General features: G+C 34.3%; 1 protein-coding gene across 1 annotated transcript in view; it reads right to left on the reverse strand.

The window, feature by feature from the left end:
- The window catches only part of LOC134247054 (probable ATP-dependent RNA helicase DHX37), a gene marked incomplete at both ends in the record, with an annotated part of 76783 nt that extends 61377 nt beyond the window's left edge, over positions 1-15406 (reverse strand). Inside the window, 4 exons of the mRNA XM_062729393.1 lie at positions 105-377; positions 1918-1983; positions 7740-7836; positions 15282-15406. Of these exons, the coding sequence (XP_062585377.1) occupies positions 105-377; positions 1918-1983; positions 7740-7836; positions 15282-15406 (561 nt within the window). The remainder of the gene's footprint in view (positions 1-104; positions 378-1917; positions 1984-7739; positions 7837-15281) is intronic.
- Between the last annotated feature and the right edge of the window lie 470 nt (positions 15407-15876).

Consider the following 15876-nt stretch of genomic DNA (forward strand, 5'->3'; position numbering starts at 1 on the left):
TCACTTGAGCTTTCAGCTCAGGTGAGCAAAAAAAGATAACAAATTAAATCATAAAATAATGCTAAAAGCTAAAAACATAAACAAAAAAACCCTCAAACGATTACATCCTCAGTTGCTGCCTTATGAAATTCCACAAACACCTCATCAACAGAGAGAGCTGCAACTATGGCAACAACATAAGGCAGGAGATCTTGCTGATGTCCCAATAACATCATCTTTGCATAGCGGGGAGACACAGGGAAGCAGGCCATGGCTCTCCCCAGGGAAGTTATTTGGCTAACTGGCTCTACTGGGCTCTTTCTTCCCTTAAGGACCAAAGGTTTCTGTGCATGTTTGACAGCAAGAGCCCCTAATGATATCAGCAATTTCTCAGCAGCCTGAAAAAACATTTACAACCTAAAATATTACACATGTACATAATTTCTTAATGATCAATTGTAAATACGCTTTTTTAAATTGCATAATTTTTTTGCAAAATAACAATAAAAACGGGAGATGTTTGTAAAACACTTATGCCGCCCCTCCCCCGACATTGGAATTTTTCTAAGTCCGAAAGGGCATAACTCTGTCAAAAATGGTGCAACCATACCCAAAACAGAACTTGACCTAGATATTCATCTGATAAATCTGTATACTAAATTTCATTTTAGTATGTGCAACCCTATGTGAAGAAAATGAACGGAAACTGCAAATAATTGGAATTTTTCTAAGTCCAAGGGGCATAGCTCTGTCAAAAATGGCGCGGTCATACCCAAAACAAAACTTGACCTAGATATTCAGCTGATATATCTATAAAAAACACACGACACACGCTGACGGACGAAAAAGGATGCAACAGGTCACCTGAGTTACTCAGGTGACCTAAATATCAGTGTGTAAACTAACAAAACTATTTACTTTTTATGTATCCTAGAATGCATATAGATCAAATTGTTGCGTGTATTTTAGATATCAACTTCGGATTAGGCTTTTTTTAAATCTTAATAAAAAGATTCAAAACAAGGTATTACGTTCAATCAACTGCTGGCAAGAAATTGGACACTCTACAGAAATCAATTCTCAACAGTCACTTTTTTCTAATTATAAATTTTTTTGACAAACTTCTTCGAATTATTTATGCTAAAATGCAAAAGACGTCATGAATGTTACATTATGATGTCATCATTGATCTACGTAAGCATGAATGAAACGAGCGTAATTTTAAATTTTACATGAAATAACACATGACATAAATCAATTTAAGACACTCTATCACAAAATTACTGACAAATTAGGTATTAAATAATTATCAAGAATAAATCTGATATACTCATAACTTATTTAGGGCACTTACGCATATGATGAACTTATAATTACGATTAAAATTGAGGACCTTGCTTTAATTTCTGAAAGCTCAACATTCATAAAATGTAAAATTCATATTGGTCACACGCGAGTACCTCTAAGATATTTTGCATAAAGGTGCATATATGTAATATTTTTATGATGCAAAGTTTGGAAAGGGTACTTGAGTGTGGCCATGCACATTCAAATTTCGAAATAACTGCCGTAAAATCGGCGTTTTTAAGCAGTTTTTAACTTCATAGGTATATTTGTTCCTGCGCATGTGCCAAAGATAGCCAAAAATTGTATGTAGCATACCATGACATTGTGCCCTACAAAATAACATATGATAGGCTTTGTGATTTCAAACTTAAATTTTGTCTTAAATTAAAGGCAGATATTGATGATTTGTGGCTTTAGCTCTTTCATTTCAGTATGTGCAACAGTTGTGAAGAAAATGAATGGAAACTAAGTGGACCGACAGACCGATATAAGGTATAATAATATGTTTTACTTTCATGATGGGTTAATGGGAGAAGGATTTATTAGACTTTCAACTCAATAATAACCATTTTGAGTCAATATTTTCCTTACCTTGATCTGTTCTGCATCAGGAGGAGTTGGATACGGAAAATTGATTACTTTATCGATGTTCATATCCTGAAGATGAAAGAAGAAGTAAAACAAAAATTGATACATATATAAGAGAATAATGGGCCACAATAATCACCTGAGTTAGAGTAGACATTGCCCTGCATTGTTTCATCAGCAAATTATTTCTCCTTAATATGTACAGTCACGCAAAAATTTTTTGTTAAAATGACATTAGTTTCGTACAAAGGCAGTGAAATTCAAAATGCTTGCCAAAAATTGTAATGCTGTGGCATATAATAGTCTCCTACTAGCAAGTGAAGACTGGTTTCCATTAAAAATTGAAAATATGTCATGTTGAAATGTTTCAATAACCAGAAGTCTCTGTCGAGACTAAAGCTCTACTAATCTGTACTTACAGCAAAGGAAGAGAAATGTAGCAGTTGGGAATTGAAACTTTACAACAGCAATAAATAGAATAATGATCCTTGATTAAGTCTCTCTATGTTCATAGTGTAGTATACTTGCATGCCACATTATATTATAATCAGACTAAAACTGTATTTGGGGTAGCATTTTGAAAGTATTTTACAGAAATTTTTATTTTTAGTAACCACAGCAACACCTTTCATTGAAATTACAAGAGGCCCATGGGCCACATCGCTCACCTGAGTAACTTGGGTGATGCCGTTCTTTACCAGATTTCACCTCTTGCTATACCTATCGTGCCCCCCTACCCCCTTCCCTTTCATGATTTTAATACTTTAGAATCTACACTACCCCATGCAGGATGCCTTCACATAAGTTTCAGCTTTCCTGGCTCAGTGGTTTTTGAGAAGATTCTTAAAAGATTTTTCCTAAATATATCTGTAAAACTTGGATTCCCTATTGTGGTCCTGCCCTACCCCTGGGGGTCACAACTTTAACAATTTAATATCTACACTACCCAAGGATGCTTCCACATAAGTTTCAGCTTTCCTGGCCCAGTGGTTCTTGAGAAGAAGATTTTTGAAGATTTGTTCTATACATTTCTATGTAAAACTTGGAATTCCCTATTGTGGCCCTGCCCTATTCCCGGGGGTCATTATTTTCACAATTTAATATCTACACTACCCAATGATGCTTCCACAAAAGTTTCAGCTTTCCTGACCCAGTGGTTTTTGAGAAGAAGATTTTTAAAGATTTGTTCTATACATTTCTATGTAAAACTTGGATTCCTTATTGTGGCTCACTCTACCCTCGAAGGTGATGATTTTAACAATTTAACATGTACATTAACCAAGGACGTTTCCGCATAAGTTTAAGCTTTCCTGGCCCAGTGGTTCTTGAGAAGAAGATTTTTTAATGACTGCTTCCTATTTTTGTCTTTTCTTGATTATCTCCATTTGTACGGGGACTTGGTCCTTCATTTTAAAAATTTAAACTCCTCTTCATCCAAGGATGCTTTGTACCAAGTTTGGTTAAAATTGGCCCATTGGTTCTTGAGAAGAAGTCAAAAATGTGAAAAGTTTACAGACGGAAGGACAGACAGACCGACGATGGACAAAATGTGATCAGAAAAGCTCACTTGAGCCTTTGGCTCAGGTGACCAAAAAACCGATACTATTAGTTACACAGTCAGTTAGTGACTTAATACGGATTCATACAGGGTGTGAAATGGAAATCCGTATTGGGCGAGGCAAAGCCAAGTCCCAATACAGATTTCCATTTCACACCCTGTATGAATCTGTATTAGGTCACTAACTGACTGTGTTATGAATTTATCCCGCTGAAGACCTTTTTCAATATAAAAAAAAATGTTTGTGCATATTATGGAAATATTAAGATTTAATCCAATAACAATCAACATAAAATATCGTTACGGTAACAAGAAATTTAACTAAACTACCTACGTAAACTGTTTCTTAGCCGCCATTTTTATTTACAATAACAACGCTTCGAAGGGAATCATGTGACCAATTTTCATATTACTCCTCGACGGCCACGTAATACGGAAAATTTCAGGGCGTCATGTGATTAGCTTTTATCCAATCAGTAATCTACAAATTTGTCTGAAGTGGGATAAACAGAATTATGTACCTTAATGTAATCTACTTGTGTGCCAAGTTATATTGAAATCAGACTAAAACTGTAGTTGGAGTAGCATTTTGAAAGAGTTTCACAGAAATTTCTATTTTTACCGATACACAGAATTATGTATCTTAGTGTAGTCTACTTGTGTGCCAAGTTACATTAAACCAGACCAAAACTGTAGGAGGAATAGCATTTTGAAACAATTTCAGATAAATTTCTATTTTTAGTAACCACAGCAACATCGTTAATCGAAATCAAAAAAACGATACATGGAATCATGTATCTTTGTATAGTCTACTTGTGTGCCAAGTTATATTGAAATCAGACCAAAAGTGTAGGAGGAGTAGCATTTTGAAAAATTGTTTACAGACAGACAGACAGCTGGACAAACAGACGCCGGATGCATTACTATTGCATAAGCTCTTCTGGTCTCTGACCAGTAGAGCTAAAAATAAAGTGCCCTGCCACAGCATGATACAGCAGTTAAACTATTGTTTAATTATCATATTAACAGTTTAGAGTGCAAGAAAATCATGTCAACTTGGATATAGGATTTCCATGATTTTTCCAAACCATATAATATTTGTTTATACATCTCCTGTGGTGTAGGCATTAATTATAACAAGCATATGTAGTATAATATACAGTAAAACTCGGTTATAACGAAGTCACTGGGACCTGAGAAATTACTTTGCTATATCCGTAATTCGTTATATCCGTATAAGAAATTTGTTAAATTTATATAACTGGGGATCTAAGATAACTTCGCTATATCCGTGAATTCGCAATATCCATGTTCGTACTAACCGAGTTTTACTGTACATGTAGATCTTCAACTGGTTGTGTTAAGAGATTGACAAATGCCCATCTGACCCCATCCCCAATCTTTCATATTTGTGAGAGTTAGATCGTCATACTTAAGCCAACATTTTCTCTTTTATTTAACATGCCATTTTCTGTTTTCAAAATTCTTCTTGACCATTTCTAGATAATTACACCCACTGTAGAGATGGGATCTCTCTTGTAACATCACATATTTTGTTATAGATTTCAGTGAAGTATATAATAACAAAAAAAAAGAGACCCAAGGGCCTTGAATGGCTCAAAGGACCTAAGATATATCAATTGACAAAGATTGTAGATTCCAATTAGAACCTGAAAATAATTTAGATAAATAAAAAAAAGATATAAATTTTCAATAGTAGGTCACCATGACCTACTTTTTGGTTGATATTCAAGGACCCAAGATGCATTAATTTACAAATTTGATGATTCTAAACTTTTAAATATCTAATCATATATAGCCATGAAATTCTAAAAGTAGGTCACCATGACCTTTTTTTGGGTCGATGTTCTGCGAAAACCCAAGATGCATCAACAGAAAAGGTTTGATGATTCTAAGCCACTAAGTACCTGAAATACTTGAATATGGCCATAGAATTTCAAAAGTAGGTCACAGTGACCTACTTTTTGGTCAACATTCTCCAAGACCCAAGATGCATCAACTGACAAAGTTTGATGATTGTAAGCCAGTAAGTACCTGAGATATTTAAATGTAACAATAAAATTTCAAAAGTAGGTCACCATGACTTACTTTTTGGTAAACATTCTCCTGTAATATCTCAAAAGAACACTCAAATATATTTTATATAGTTTATCTAATAACCCCATGTGAGCTAAAAAAAAAAAACAAGAGGCCCATGTGCCTTATAGGTCACCTCAGAATCATGCAACAACTTTCAAATGATTGAATTTGGTTCATGTTTTAAGGTAGATGCTATGGCATTCACGGATTTGAAAGAGGCTGGCACCATTGCTAATCATAACTATAAACTTAGTAATTGCTTAGTTTGGTTACTTAAAGGGGCTGGGTGGTCGTTGCCATTTTTAGACTATTTTTATCTCCTTTAGAAGAAGATATCCTTATAAAAATATACTTGTCCAAAATAATCAAATGTACTGAAATACACAAATAATCAAAAATAACTATATACAGGTGGTTAATTTGTTTTTAATTTGTTGACCCCCAAGCCGCCTTAATACCCATAGGCAGGGTAGGGGAACAAAAAATGCATATCAACTAATAATCAGTAATATTCAGCAATAATCAGAAGTGCCCCTACCACACAAGAACCCTTGACCCTAGGTCCACACATTGCACAATTTTTGAAAAGGCACACTTGCTTATTAAAAATGTTTGATTAATACCAAGGAGCAGATTTCAATCAATCAATTCATTTTCAGTAGATAAGTACAGCCCCCCCCCCCATGGTACCACTTACCCAGGGGCCTTGAAATTCACAATTCTGGAAGATTAGGCCCTTGCTCATCATATATACGTAGTTCATTTGCTTAATACCCAGGAGCAGAGAAGGGTATTTTCAAAGAATTAATGTATTTTCAATATATAATCATTATAGAGCCCCATCCTAACACCAGAACCCCTGACCCTGGGGCCATGAAATTCATAAGTTTGGTAGAGGCACTATTGCTCATCATAACTATGTACTTAATTTGTTTATTTAATACTCAGGAGCAAAGAAGAAGATTTTCAAAGAACCCCTGACCCTGGGGCCATGAATTTCATAATTTTGGTAGAGGACTCAAATGCTGATAACAATCATGCCAACAGTTTGACTGCTTTATGTCCAGTAGTAAAGAAGAAGATTTTTAAAGATTGCACTAATTTTAGTGGTTTTGGCCCCACCACCCAGGCCCCAGGAGGGCAGGGACCATGAAATTCAAAAATTTTGTTCCCCTTCACGCATAGATGCTAAATGCCAAAATTGGTTGAGATTGGTTACGTGATTGGTTCAGTGGTTTCAGAGAAGAAGCTGAAAATGTACTAATGTTAACGCACGACGCAGGACGAACGACGACGGACAAAAACAGATAGCAATAGGTCACCTGAGTTTACTCAGGTGACCTAAAAACTCTTCTCAAGAATCAGACTAAGTCAATTTTAACCAAATTGGTTACAAAACCTCCCTGGGTGAGAGAATTTTAAATTTTTAAAGTAAATGAACAAACTTCCAAAGGGAGATAATTGACAAAAGGCAAAAATACGGTTGGGTCATAATTTTTTTTTTCTCAAGAACCATTTGACCGTTCATGGTAGCTCAGTCGGTAGAGGGCTCGCTCCGTGATCGGGAGGTCGTGAGTTCGTATCTCGGCCGCGACTGACCCAGTCGATAAAATGGGTAGCAACTGTTCCTTCGCCATGCGCTCGGCACTTTGAAGTGAAAGTTGTGGGTCCTTCGGATGAGACCTTAAAAACCGAGGCCACGTGTTCAGCGGCAGGCGTTGGCTGGATAAAGATCCCTCACTGCTCAATGGCGCTGAGTGCAGAGTAAAGGTCAAAATTTGAAGCCCTTCACCGGCATACGGTGACGTCTCCATATGAGTGAAAAATTCTCGAGAGGGACGTTAAGCAATACACAATCAATCAACCAAGCACCATTTGGCCATAAATGAAACTTATGTGGAATTGTTCAAATCATGCATATGGCCCCAAGGGGTAGGGTGGGCCATGTAGTTTTACATTGAAATATATAGCAAAAATCTTTAAAAGTCTTCTCAAGAACAGTATGGCTGGAAGAGTTAAAGTTAAAAATCTTGTCCCTTGGGAGTTAAGTTGGGCAACAATATAGAGTCAAAATATTACAAGGGGGAAAATTTCATGAAGAACTGCAGGACCAAATGGATCTTTTGTCAACTGAGCTAAAAAATAATGAATTTATTTAAGAGCTTGCCTTCATCTGCAAAATTAAATCATCCACTGGTCTTCTTGTAATTTCAGCAGGGGAAAACATCACAAAGTCTTCATTAAACACAGCTGATGAATACAATCTGTCAAAAAAAGACTTCAAAGCAATCAGATTGAAGATGAAAATTATCAACAAATGAAAGGTCACCTGAGTAATCACAGATTTCCACTGGCCTCATACATTCAAATGTTCTTGAGACTTGACATGTTTGACAAATAATAGGTAATACTATATGAAATCCCACATAAGCACACAGAATTGAATTCATATAGTCATTGCCAACAGAAAATGTATTGTAATTTCTACTGAGAGCTAGCTTACAGGCTTATAGAAGAAAGATTTACTTTATTTCAAATCCCCCATGAAGTAGACGTATTTTTCCACCTTAACCCCCTTTTTGTAAAATTTAAATTTCATTATTTGACATTTATTTTAAAACCATTTATAGTACTTCAGATGCTCTTATTTCACTTTCGTTAAGGACAGTTGCCCATGTGGCACACTGATTAGAGCATCTGCTCTAGAGTTGCAAAGTAAAGAGTTGATCTTTATGTCACATGTCCCAAAACCCACTGTGGGACATGTCTATTAACTACAGATAAAAAAAGCTAAACCCCGAAAATTGTCAGAAGTAGTTTACCCGTAGTAAATCGCAAATACCATATTTGGCGGAATATAATCTGCACTTTTTTCCTAAAATAAATTTCTGTGAGAAAGGGGTGTGTATTTTACATCACAATGGGATTTTGATAGGTTTTTCTTTCAGGTGAAACATGGCTATTATAAGTACATACCGTAGTATTACCTAGAGACTAATATGCAATTTCTTTTGTTTATCGCCATATTTTAAACTTCGTTAGTTATAGTTAGAAAGTATGCTTGTTAAAAATGTCATTTTCATAACCTTTTGATAATAAAATGACATGAAAAAGCAAGTTAAAAGTAATTTGAGCTGCATATTTATTGTCTCCGCGTAGGCCGCCATTACCGATGTTATTTTTAGACGTTCACACATTCCTTTGCCACATGCTTCCGTAATCATAGTACACATGTACCTTATCTGCTAGACAAAGTCATTTTTTAATGAAATACAATAAAATAAAAATTTATTTTAGGTTTTAAATAACTCAGTGAAAATTCACTGCAACATAAACACCCCTCTATACGTCCCAATGAAAGGAAGCCAATGTTGTGAACACATGCGCTGGTCACTTGATAATTACCTCTCAACACCCCTCCAGGCAATTAATTGTCTATTGACTCCAAAGCAACGTTTTTACAGTTAGAGCACTGATTATTTACTGTCCTTTTAATTGCTAGGATTATTTTCTTTGGTAAAAATAGGGGGTCGGTTTATGACCTTTCGTATGTGTGAGCAACACATTAAACAATTAAACACTTGTTAAATGTAATTTTACTTTATCTTATACATATTGGCCTCTAATGTTTAAATGATTGAGAGTTGACAAATGAAATATTAAGTATGCTAAAAATTCAGTGTTATAATTTATTCATGCTCTGTAGAAAATAAGATATCCGCGAAGATTCTGAAGAGGAAAATCGTAGTCTTTTTAATACTTTGATGTTTCGACCTCATGTCCTGTTAAAGCATTGTAACATTTAATTTTCAGCATGATTACCTAGAACCAAAATTAAATATGACAACTGTTAAAACTTGCAGTTTTTTCATGATTTGTTGAAATAAAAGATTATGGCGACGAATTATTTCAAAATCACCATATGCTAAAAGAACTGTTAATACCCTGGTACTTTTACGCAACATTATCTTGTGCTTTGTTGAAAAAAAAATGAATAAATAATTTTCTTCAGATTGCCGCGATATGGAAATTAGGATTAAAAGAAAACTATAAATGATTTTGAAAAAAAGTGTGTTCTCTAAATTTTTGACATTTAATCTTCGCGCCGATTTTCAAAGTTCAGAACATCGCTTGTTAAAAATTTCCATTGTGTATAATACATCCGAACTGCGTTTTTTTCCCCCAGTTTCAGAATCAAAAAGGGGGGTGCATATTTTACATTAATGCGTATTATACTCGGCCAAATACGGTAAAGTCTTGGCAAATAAAAGTTGGTTTACAGTAAATATGACAGGTAAATTTGAAGAAATTGAGAAAATTCGTTGAATTTGCATTTATATGGATTATTCTTGGTGATACGAGGCCCATGGGCCTTATAGCTCACCTGAGTATCATGCAACACAACTTTCCAGCAACTGAATTTGGTTTGTGTTTTAATCCAAAAGCCATGAAATTCACAATTTTAAAAGAGGCACCATTGCTTATCAAAGAGCATATTTCAAAGCATAAATTTATTTTTAGACAAAGTAACCCCCCCCCCTCCCCTCCCCGGTACCCCTGACCAGGGGCCTTGAAATTATCCATTTTGATAAAGGTACCTTTCTTCATCATAAGGGCAGTATTTTCTTATTTATAGATTTAGTTGCAAACATCAGAATGAAAAAGTCGCATAGGAGGAGAAAATAAAAAGAAAAACAATTTTTGGGGGGGAGATAAATTAAATTATTAACATTTGTACATTCATTTTTGCTTCTCTTTTACGCTATCCTAACAGACTCCTTGCCACTGGACACATAATGGTTACAAATAGAAAAGTAGAACATTTTATTAAATTTTGTGATGTTGTTCAATATATATTTTTAAAAATCAATTCTTTGTAACTCAATAAATCTTCATTTATTAATAAGTGTTAAGTGAATGTGTAGACATTGTTCTAAAAATAAAATCTACTTGATACCTAAGCAATCCTTTTCTGAAGAATGATGCCTAGACTGTAAGCTATAACAGAGACCTAAGCAATGTCGCTACCAATAGCTACCATGGGCCTGTGGAAGGAAAATGATTTACAGACAGATACTTTTGTATACGAATACATAATTATCTCACCAGCATGTCACTGTGCAACAAAGTCGTCAGCATTTTATTTGTCCTCTGAACGGGTGAAACGTTTTGAATGGCACTCCTATCAATAAATTTGTACACTAAACCAAGCCATGGTGCTGCTATGAACTTTGCAGATCTGTTTACTACCCATGTTCATCTTATAACCAGAAGTACGAGCTCGAAAATTTGAAATCTCAATCCTGACTCAAATTTGACATCGGAAAGAAAATTTTTTTTTTCTGAAAATTCAATAAAGTGCCCCGCCACAGCATGATACGCCCGTCAAATATTGTTCAATAATCATAAATTGGTTGGGGTGCAAGAAAATCAAGTAACCTTGATTAACAGATTGACACAGCTGTGTTAGAGCTTAACAAATATCCATCTGCAGCTTTAAATTGTTTATTGCATATTTTATGAAATAATGGAAATGCTACAGTCTACATGGTCTAATAAAAAAAAATCAAAAATGAATTATTCTTTAGACTATAAAATTCTAAGTGAGACATGACTGCAATTTGTTGCAAATATATAAAAATTGAAATGTAATTTTTTTTTCAATGAACACATGTATAATTAGTTTTAATTATATTATACAATACTAATTTAGTTTTAATCATGCACTAAAACATCAATTTGTTTTAATTAAATTACACCAATTGAAAGATCTTTATCTGGACTATAGCCATCAAGAACTCTTAATTAACACAAGCAACTATGAGGCCATTTCTTTTTGCCCAACTCCCAAGAGATAAATTAAGATAACAGCTCCATGATCAGATCTAGAGATGCTCTTGCCTGTTAGCTCCCGACAATAAACTCATTAATTTCTCTCTAATTTGACATGCACATTTCTGCTATCAAAATTTTCCTTGACCAGTACTAGTGCTTGATAATTATGCCCATGGGACAAACGGAATTCCACTCAAAACATTAACATTTGTTACAGATATCTGTAAAGTATATGATGAAAAAATAATTTTTTACTTAATTTAACATTTTTTAATAAGGATACAACTATATTTTTACATTTTTTAGGATTATGAAATTCAAAATTTAAAAGACTTAGTTTTTAAAAAAAAAAATCACTTAAATTAAAGGTCACAGTGACCTTGAAATAGCCCGCGACACACCTTCTACCTTAGATGTATACTTTTGCCAAGTTTGAAAGCTCTAGGTCTAATAGTTTTCTAGTTATGAGCCGGACAGGATTTTTCCATATTTGGCTATAGCATCTTTATTAAAGGTCAGAGCGACCTACCTTTTGTGTGCGACACACCGTCTACCCAAGAAGTATCAGTTGACAAAGTTTGATAATCCTAGGCCTAATAGTATTCAAGTTATGAGCCGGACACGAATGGACAGACGTACAGACGGACGGACGGACGGACATGAAGCCTATAACATAATACGTCCCGTTTTAAGACGGGCGTATAAAAACTTGAGCGGCGGCTTTGCAAACCTAAAAATAAAAAAAATGCTGGCCTTAAATTATAATTAGATCATTGGCATATTAACCAGGAGCAAAGGAAAAGATGTTCAAAGAATTCATGCATTTCACTATACAATCATTATAGCTCCACCTTAACACCAGAACCCCTGACCCAGGGGCCCTAAAATTCACAAATTGGCAAGAGGCAGCCTTATTCAACATAACTATGTACATGGTTTGTTTATTTAATGCCCAGGAGCAGAAAAGAAGATTTTCAAGGAATAAATGCAATTTCACTATATCATCTATAGAGCCATACCCAACACCAGAACCCCTGACCCAGTGGCCAGGACATTCACAATTTTGGAAAAGGCAGCCTTACTCAACATAACTATGTACTTGGTTAGTTTATTTAATACCCAGGAGCAGAGAAGATTGAAGATTTTCAAAGAATATATGCAATTTCACTATCTAATCTATAGAGCCCCACCCTAACAACATATTTATGTACTTAGTTTATTTAATGCCCAGGAGCAGAGAAGAAGATTTTCAAAGAATTTATGCATTTTCACTATATAATCAATAGAGCCCCACCCTAGCACCTCAGAACCCCTGACCCCAGGGCCATGAAATTTACAATTTTGGTAGAGGCAGCCTTATTCAACATAACTATATATTCAATAAGTTTATTTAATGCCCAGAAGCAGAGAAAAAGATTTTCAAATAATTTATGCATTTTCACTTTATAATCTATTTAGCCCTGCCCTAGCACTAGAACCCCTGACCCCAGGGCCATGAATTTCATAATTTTGGTAGAGGACTCAATGCTGATTACAATCCTGCCAACAGTTTGACTGCTTGATGTCCAGGAGTAAAGAAGAAGATTTTTAAAGACTGCACTAATTTTAGAGGTTTTGGCCCCACCCCTCAGGCCCCAGGCGGGCAGGAACCATGAAATTCACAATATTTGTTTCCCTTTCCCATAGATGCTTTGTGCCAAATTTGGTTGAAATGGGTGCAGAGGTTTCAGAGAAGAAGCTGAAAATGTTCAAATGTTAACACACGATGCACGATACACGACGACAGACGAAAACAGATAGCAATAGGTAGAGTTGGGTATTGCGAGTGAAAACCATATTGCGATATATTGCAATATTTAAAGTTGTATATTGCAATATATTGCGATATATTGTAGATTAATTATCATTAATAAATTTGTGCAGAAAGTTTAAAATGCTGTCAAGTTCAAAGACTATTTGAATTTATCTATAAATTTTAAAGGGGGCGGGGGATAAGACATTAATCGTACACATAATTATAATAACTTTTATTCAAATACCAAGTAAAATATTAAAACAAATTGTACTGATTTGATGTATTTTCAAATTGAAAAAAAAGATAATGCATACTAGTTGTATATAATCTTTATACATTTTTTGGGGGGAGGGGGGGTGTTTTATTGAAATTGCATAAAATTTAACTTAATAATTAAAACAATACATACTATATGGAAATTTCATGTGGTCACAGAATAAAATTAAAGCCAGAAAGAAATTGTGACCTATTTTCGGACGTTTAGTGTTTTAGTCTGACCCGACCTAATTTCACATTATGACATACGATCAGGAACTGCATTGGCCTATTTCTGTTGTTTTAATATACATGCTCCTGGTATAGCATGAAGGTGTTTAAAATGGCATGAAACTTGTTAAAAAATAACAAAAAGCAACACTGTATCAATGAAAACATGGATTGCCATTTACTTGTAATATGTATCTCGAACTTAACATTCGTCATCGTGACGTCGATCTTGTAGATTCCATGAGATTTTGAGAACAAAAGTACACATGGTTTACACCCTGTAGAAATGTTTTATATATTTTCTTTCTTAATAATTTTATTTAAAAGTCTTTTTATTAATTATTAATTTTATTTTAAAGTAAGATATTTAAAATTGCGACAGTGAATGAAAAGCTTCCTCTCTCTCTCTCTCTCGCTCTCTCTCTCTGCCTCAGTCTGAAAGTTGACGAATCATTTTTTTAACTAGATTGAAAAGGCCTGGGGAAGTTACAAGTATTATTTCAGCAGTTTGTACAATAAAGGAGGTTTTTATATCTTTTTATAAATATCGTAAAATACCGGTATCTGATTTTCATATCGCGATATATTATCGTGGTGGATAATACCGCAATATACCGATATACCGGTAATATTGCACAGCCCTAGCAATAGGTCACCTGAGTTTACTCAGGTGACCTAATAAAAGGCATATACAATTTCAAAAAGGTTTGTTTTTATTGATTTGGTAGTTATTTTCAGCATAACCCCTTAACTATTCTTCAAAACCATTTTGGAGCAAATCTGCTCTGATTTGCTATGTATTACAAGTATGAGATGTTTTCACAGTTTAATAGACTATTCTGACTTATAGACAGTGTAAAAGAATCAAAACTACATGGAAAACCATATATTACTGTGACATATCATATATTGATCCTTGCGATATTTTGAACCCAGGTTATTTTAAGAGGGAGGGGGTTCAAAATAGTGTTTTATGGCCATAATATTTTAAACCCCCATCCCTCTTAAATTAAAAGGGTAGGGGGACTTAATATCTTATGGTCATATTTTGATTCCCCTCCCTCTTAAATGGAAAGGGCAGGGGTTCAATATCTTGTAAGGGGGTTCACAATCCTTGAGAATTTATTCACATGACTGTATACAGTTAAACAAACTTACAGAAATCAGGTTTTTTTTGTCTATAGGTCTTTTAGGTGTTTGATCTTATATTGTACTGCTGCTTAAAGAGAGGTGATTTTTATTCCCCCTGACATTAAAATGCATTGTAAACTTAACAGATATAACAAATTACGTTAACAAGGTATAAAGAAGCAAAATTTATGTCCCTAACACGTGGTTATAGGCATTTTTACTGTAATTCTGATATTATTTCTTTTTTTAAAAACAACATTTTTTTTTAATCAATATTTTTTTACATTCGAAGCACAGAAAGTCTAATAACTGCTTTTTAAAGAAACAAGGCGTGTGTTCATTCTATTTTTTCTAAATTAGTTTTTATAATACATATAAATTTAAAAGATGTACTTTTAAAAAATGACATTACAATCGTTCTACATGAGCTCCTCTTTAAGGTGAGTCTAGTTTTCTCTGTACCTGTAACAGTGACCTGGTGCAATACGTCCAGCTCTTCCCGCTCTTTGATTGGCAGCAGCTTTTGAAGTCCAACCAATCCTAAATGTTGATACTCCTGTCACTTTATCATAAAACTTTGTTTTAACCTGTAAATTCATCAGAATGGTAATTAACCTGCAGTACCTCACTCTTAAGAAACATTCAAATATCAAAATACAAATGGCTTGAACATAAATCTCTGAAAGTTCTTCATCCCTCCATTTCTCAGTCTTGTTGAAACCCCTAATCCCTCACAGTCACAATGCAGTCCCAACCCTTGATACCTTAAAGTGTCTATGTGTCAGCAAGCGCTTTATAATAATAATAATAATATATGAATTTATAAAGCGCTAAATATTAATAATATAACTCTAAAGCGCTGTACAATAAAACGCAAGTAAACATAATTTAAAAGCTATGAAAACTTATATAAAATATTAACCCATACTCATATATGTGTTCGAAATTATAACATTAAAATACTACAAATTACATACAAAATACAATTACACCATCAATAAAACTCAATAAAAGAACATCATTTGTAATTTATGATTTGCTGCTAAAAATTGAGCAC

This window comes from Saccostrea cucullata, unplaced genomic scaffold (assembly GCF_032062105.1).
Source record: "Saccostrea cucullata isolate Sc308-1 unplaced genomic scaffold, CSIRO_AGI_Scuc_v1 ctg3433, whole genome shotgun sequence".
Classification (NCBI taxonomy): domain Eukaryota; kingdom Metazoa; phylum Mollusca; class Bivalvia; order Ostreida; family Ostreidae; genus Saccostrea; species Saccostrea cuccullata.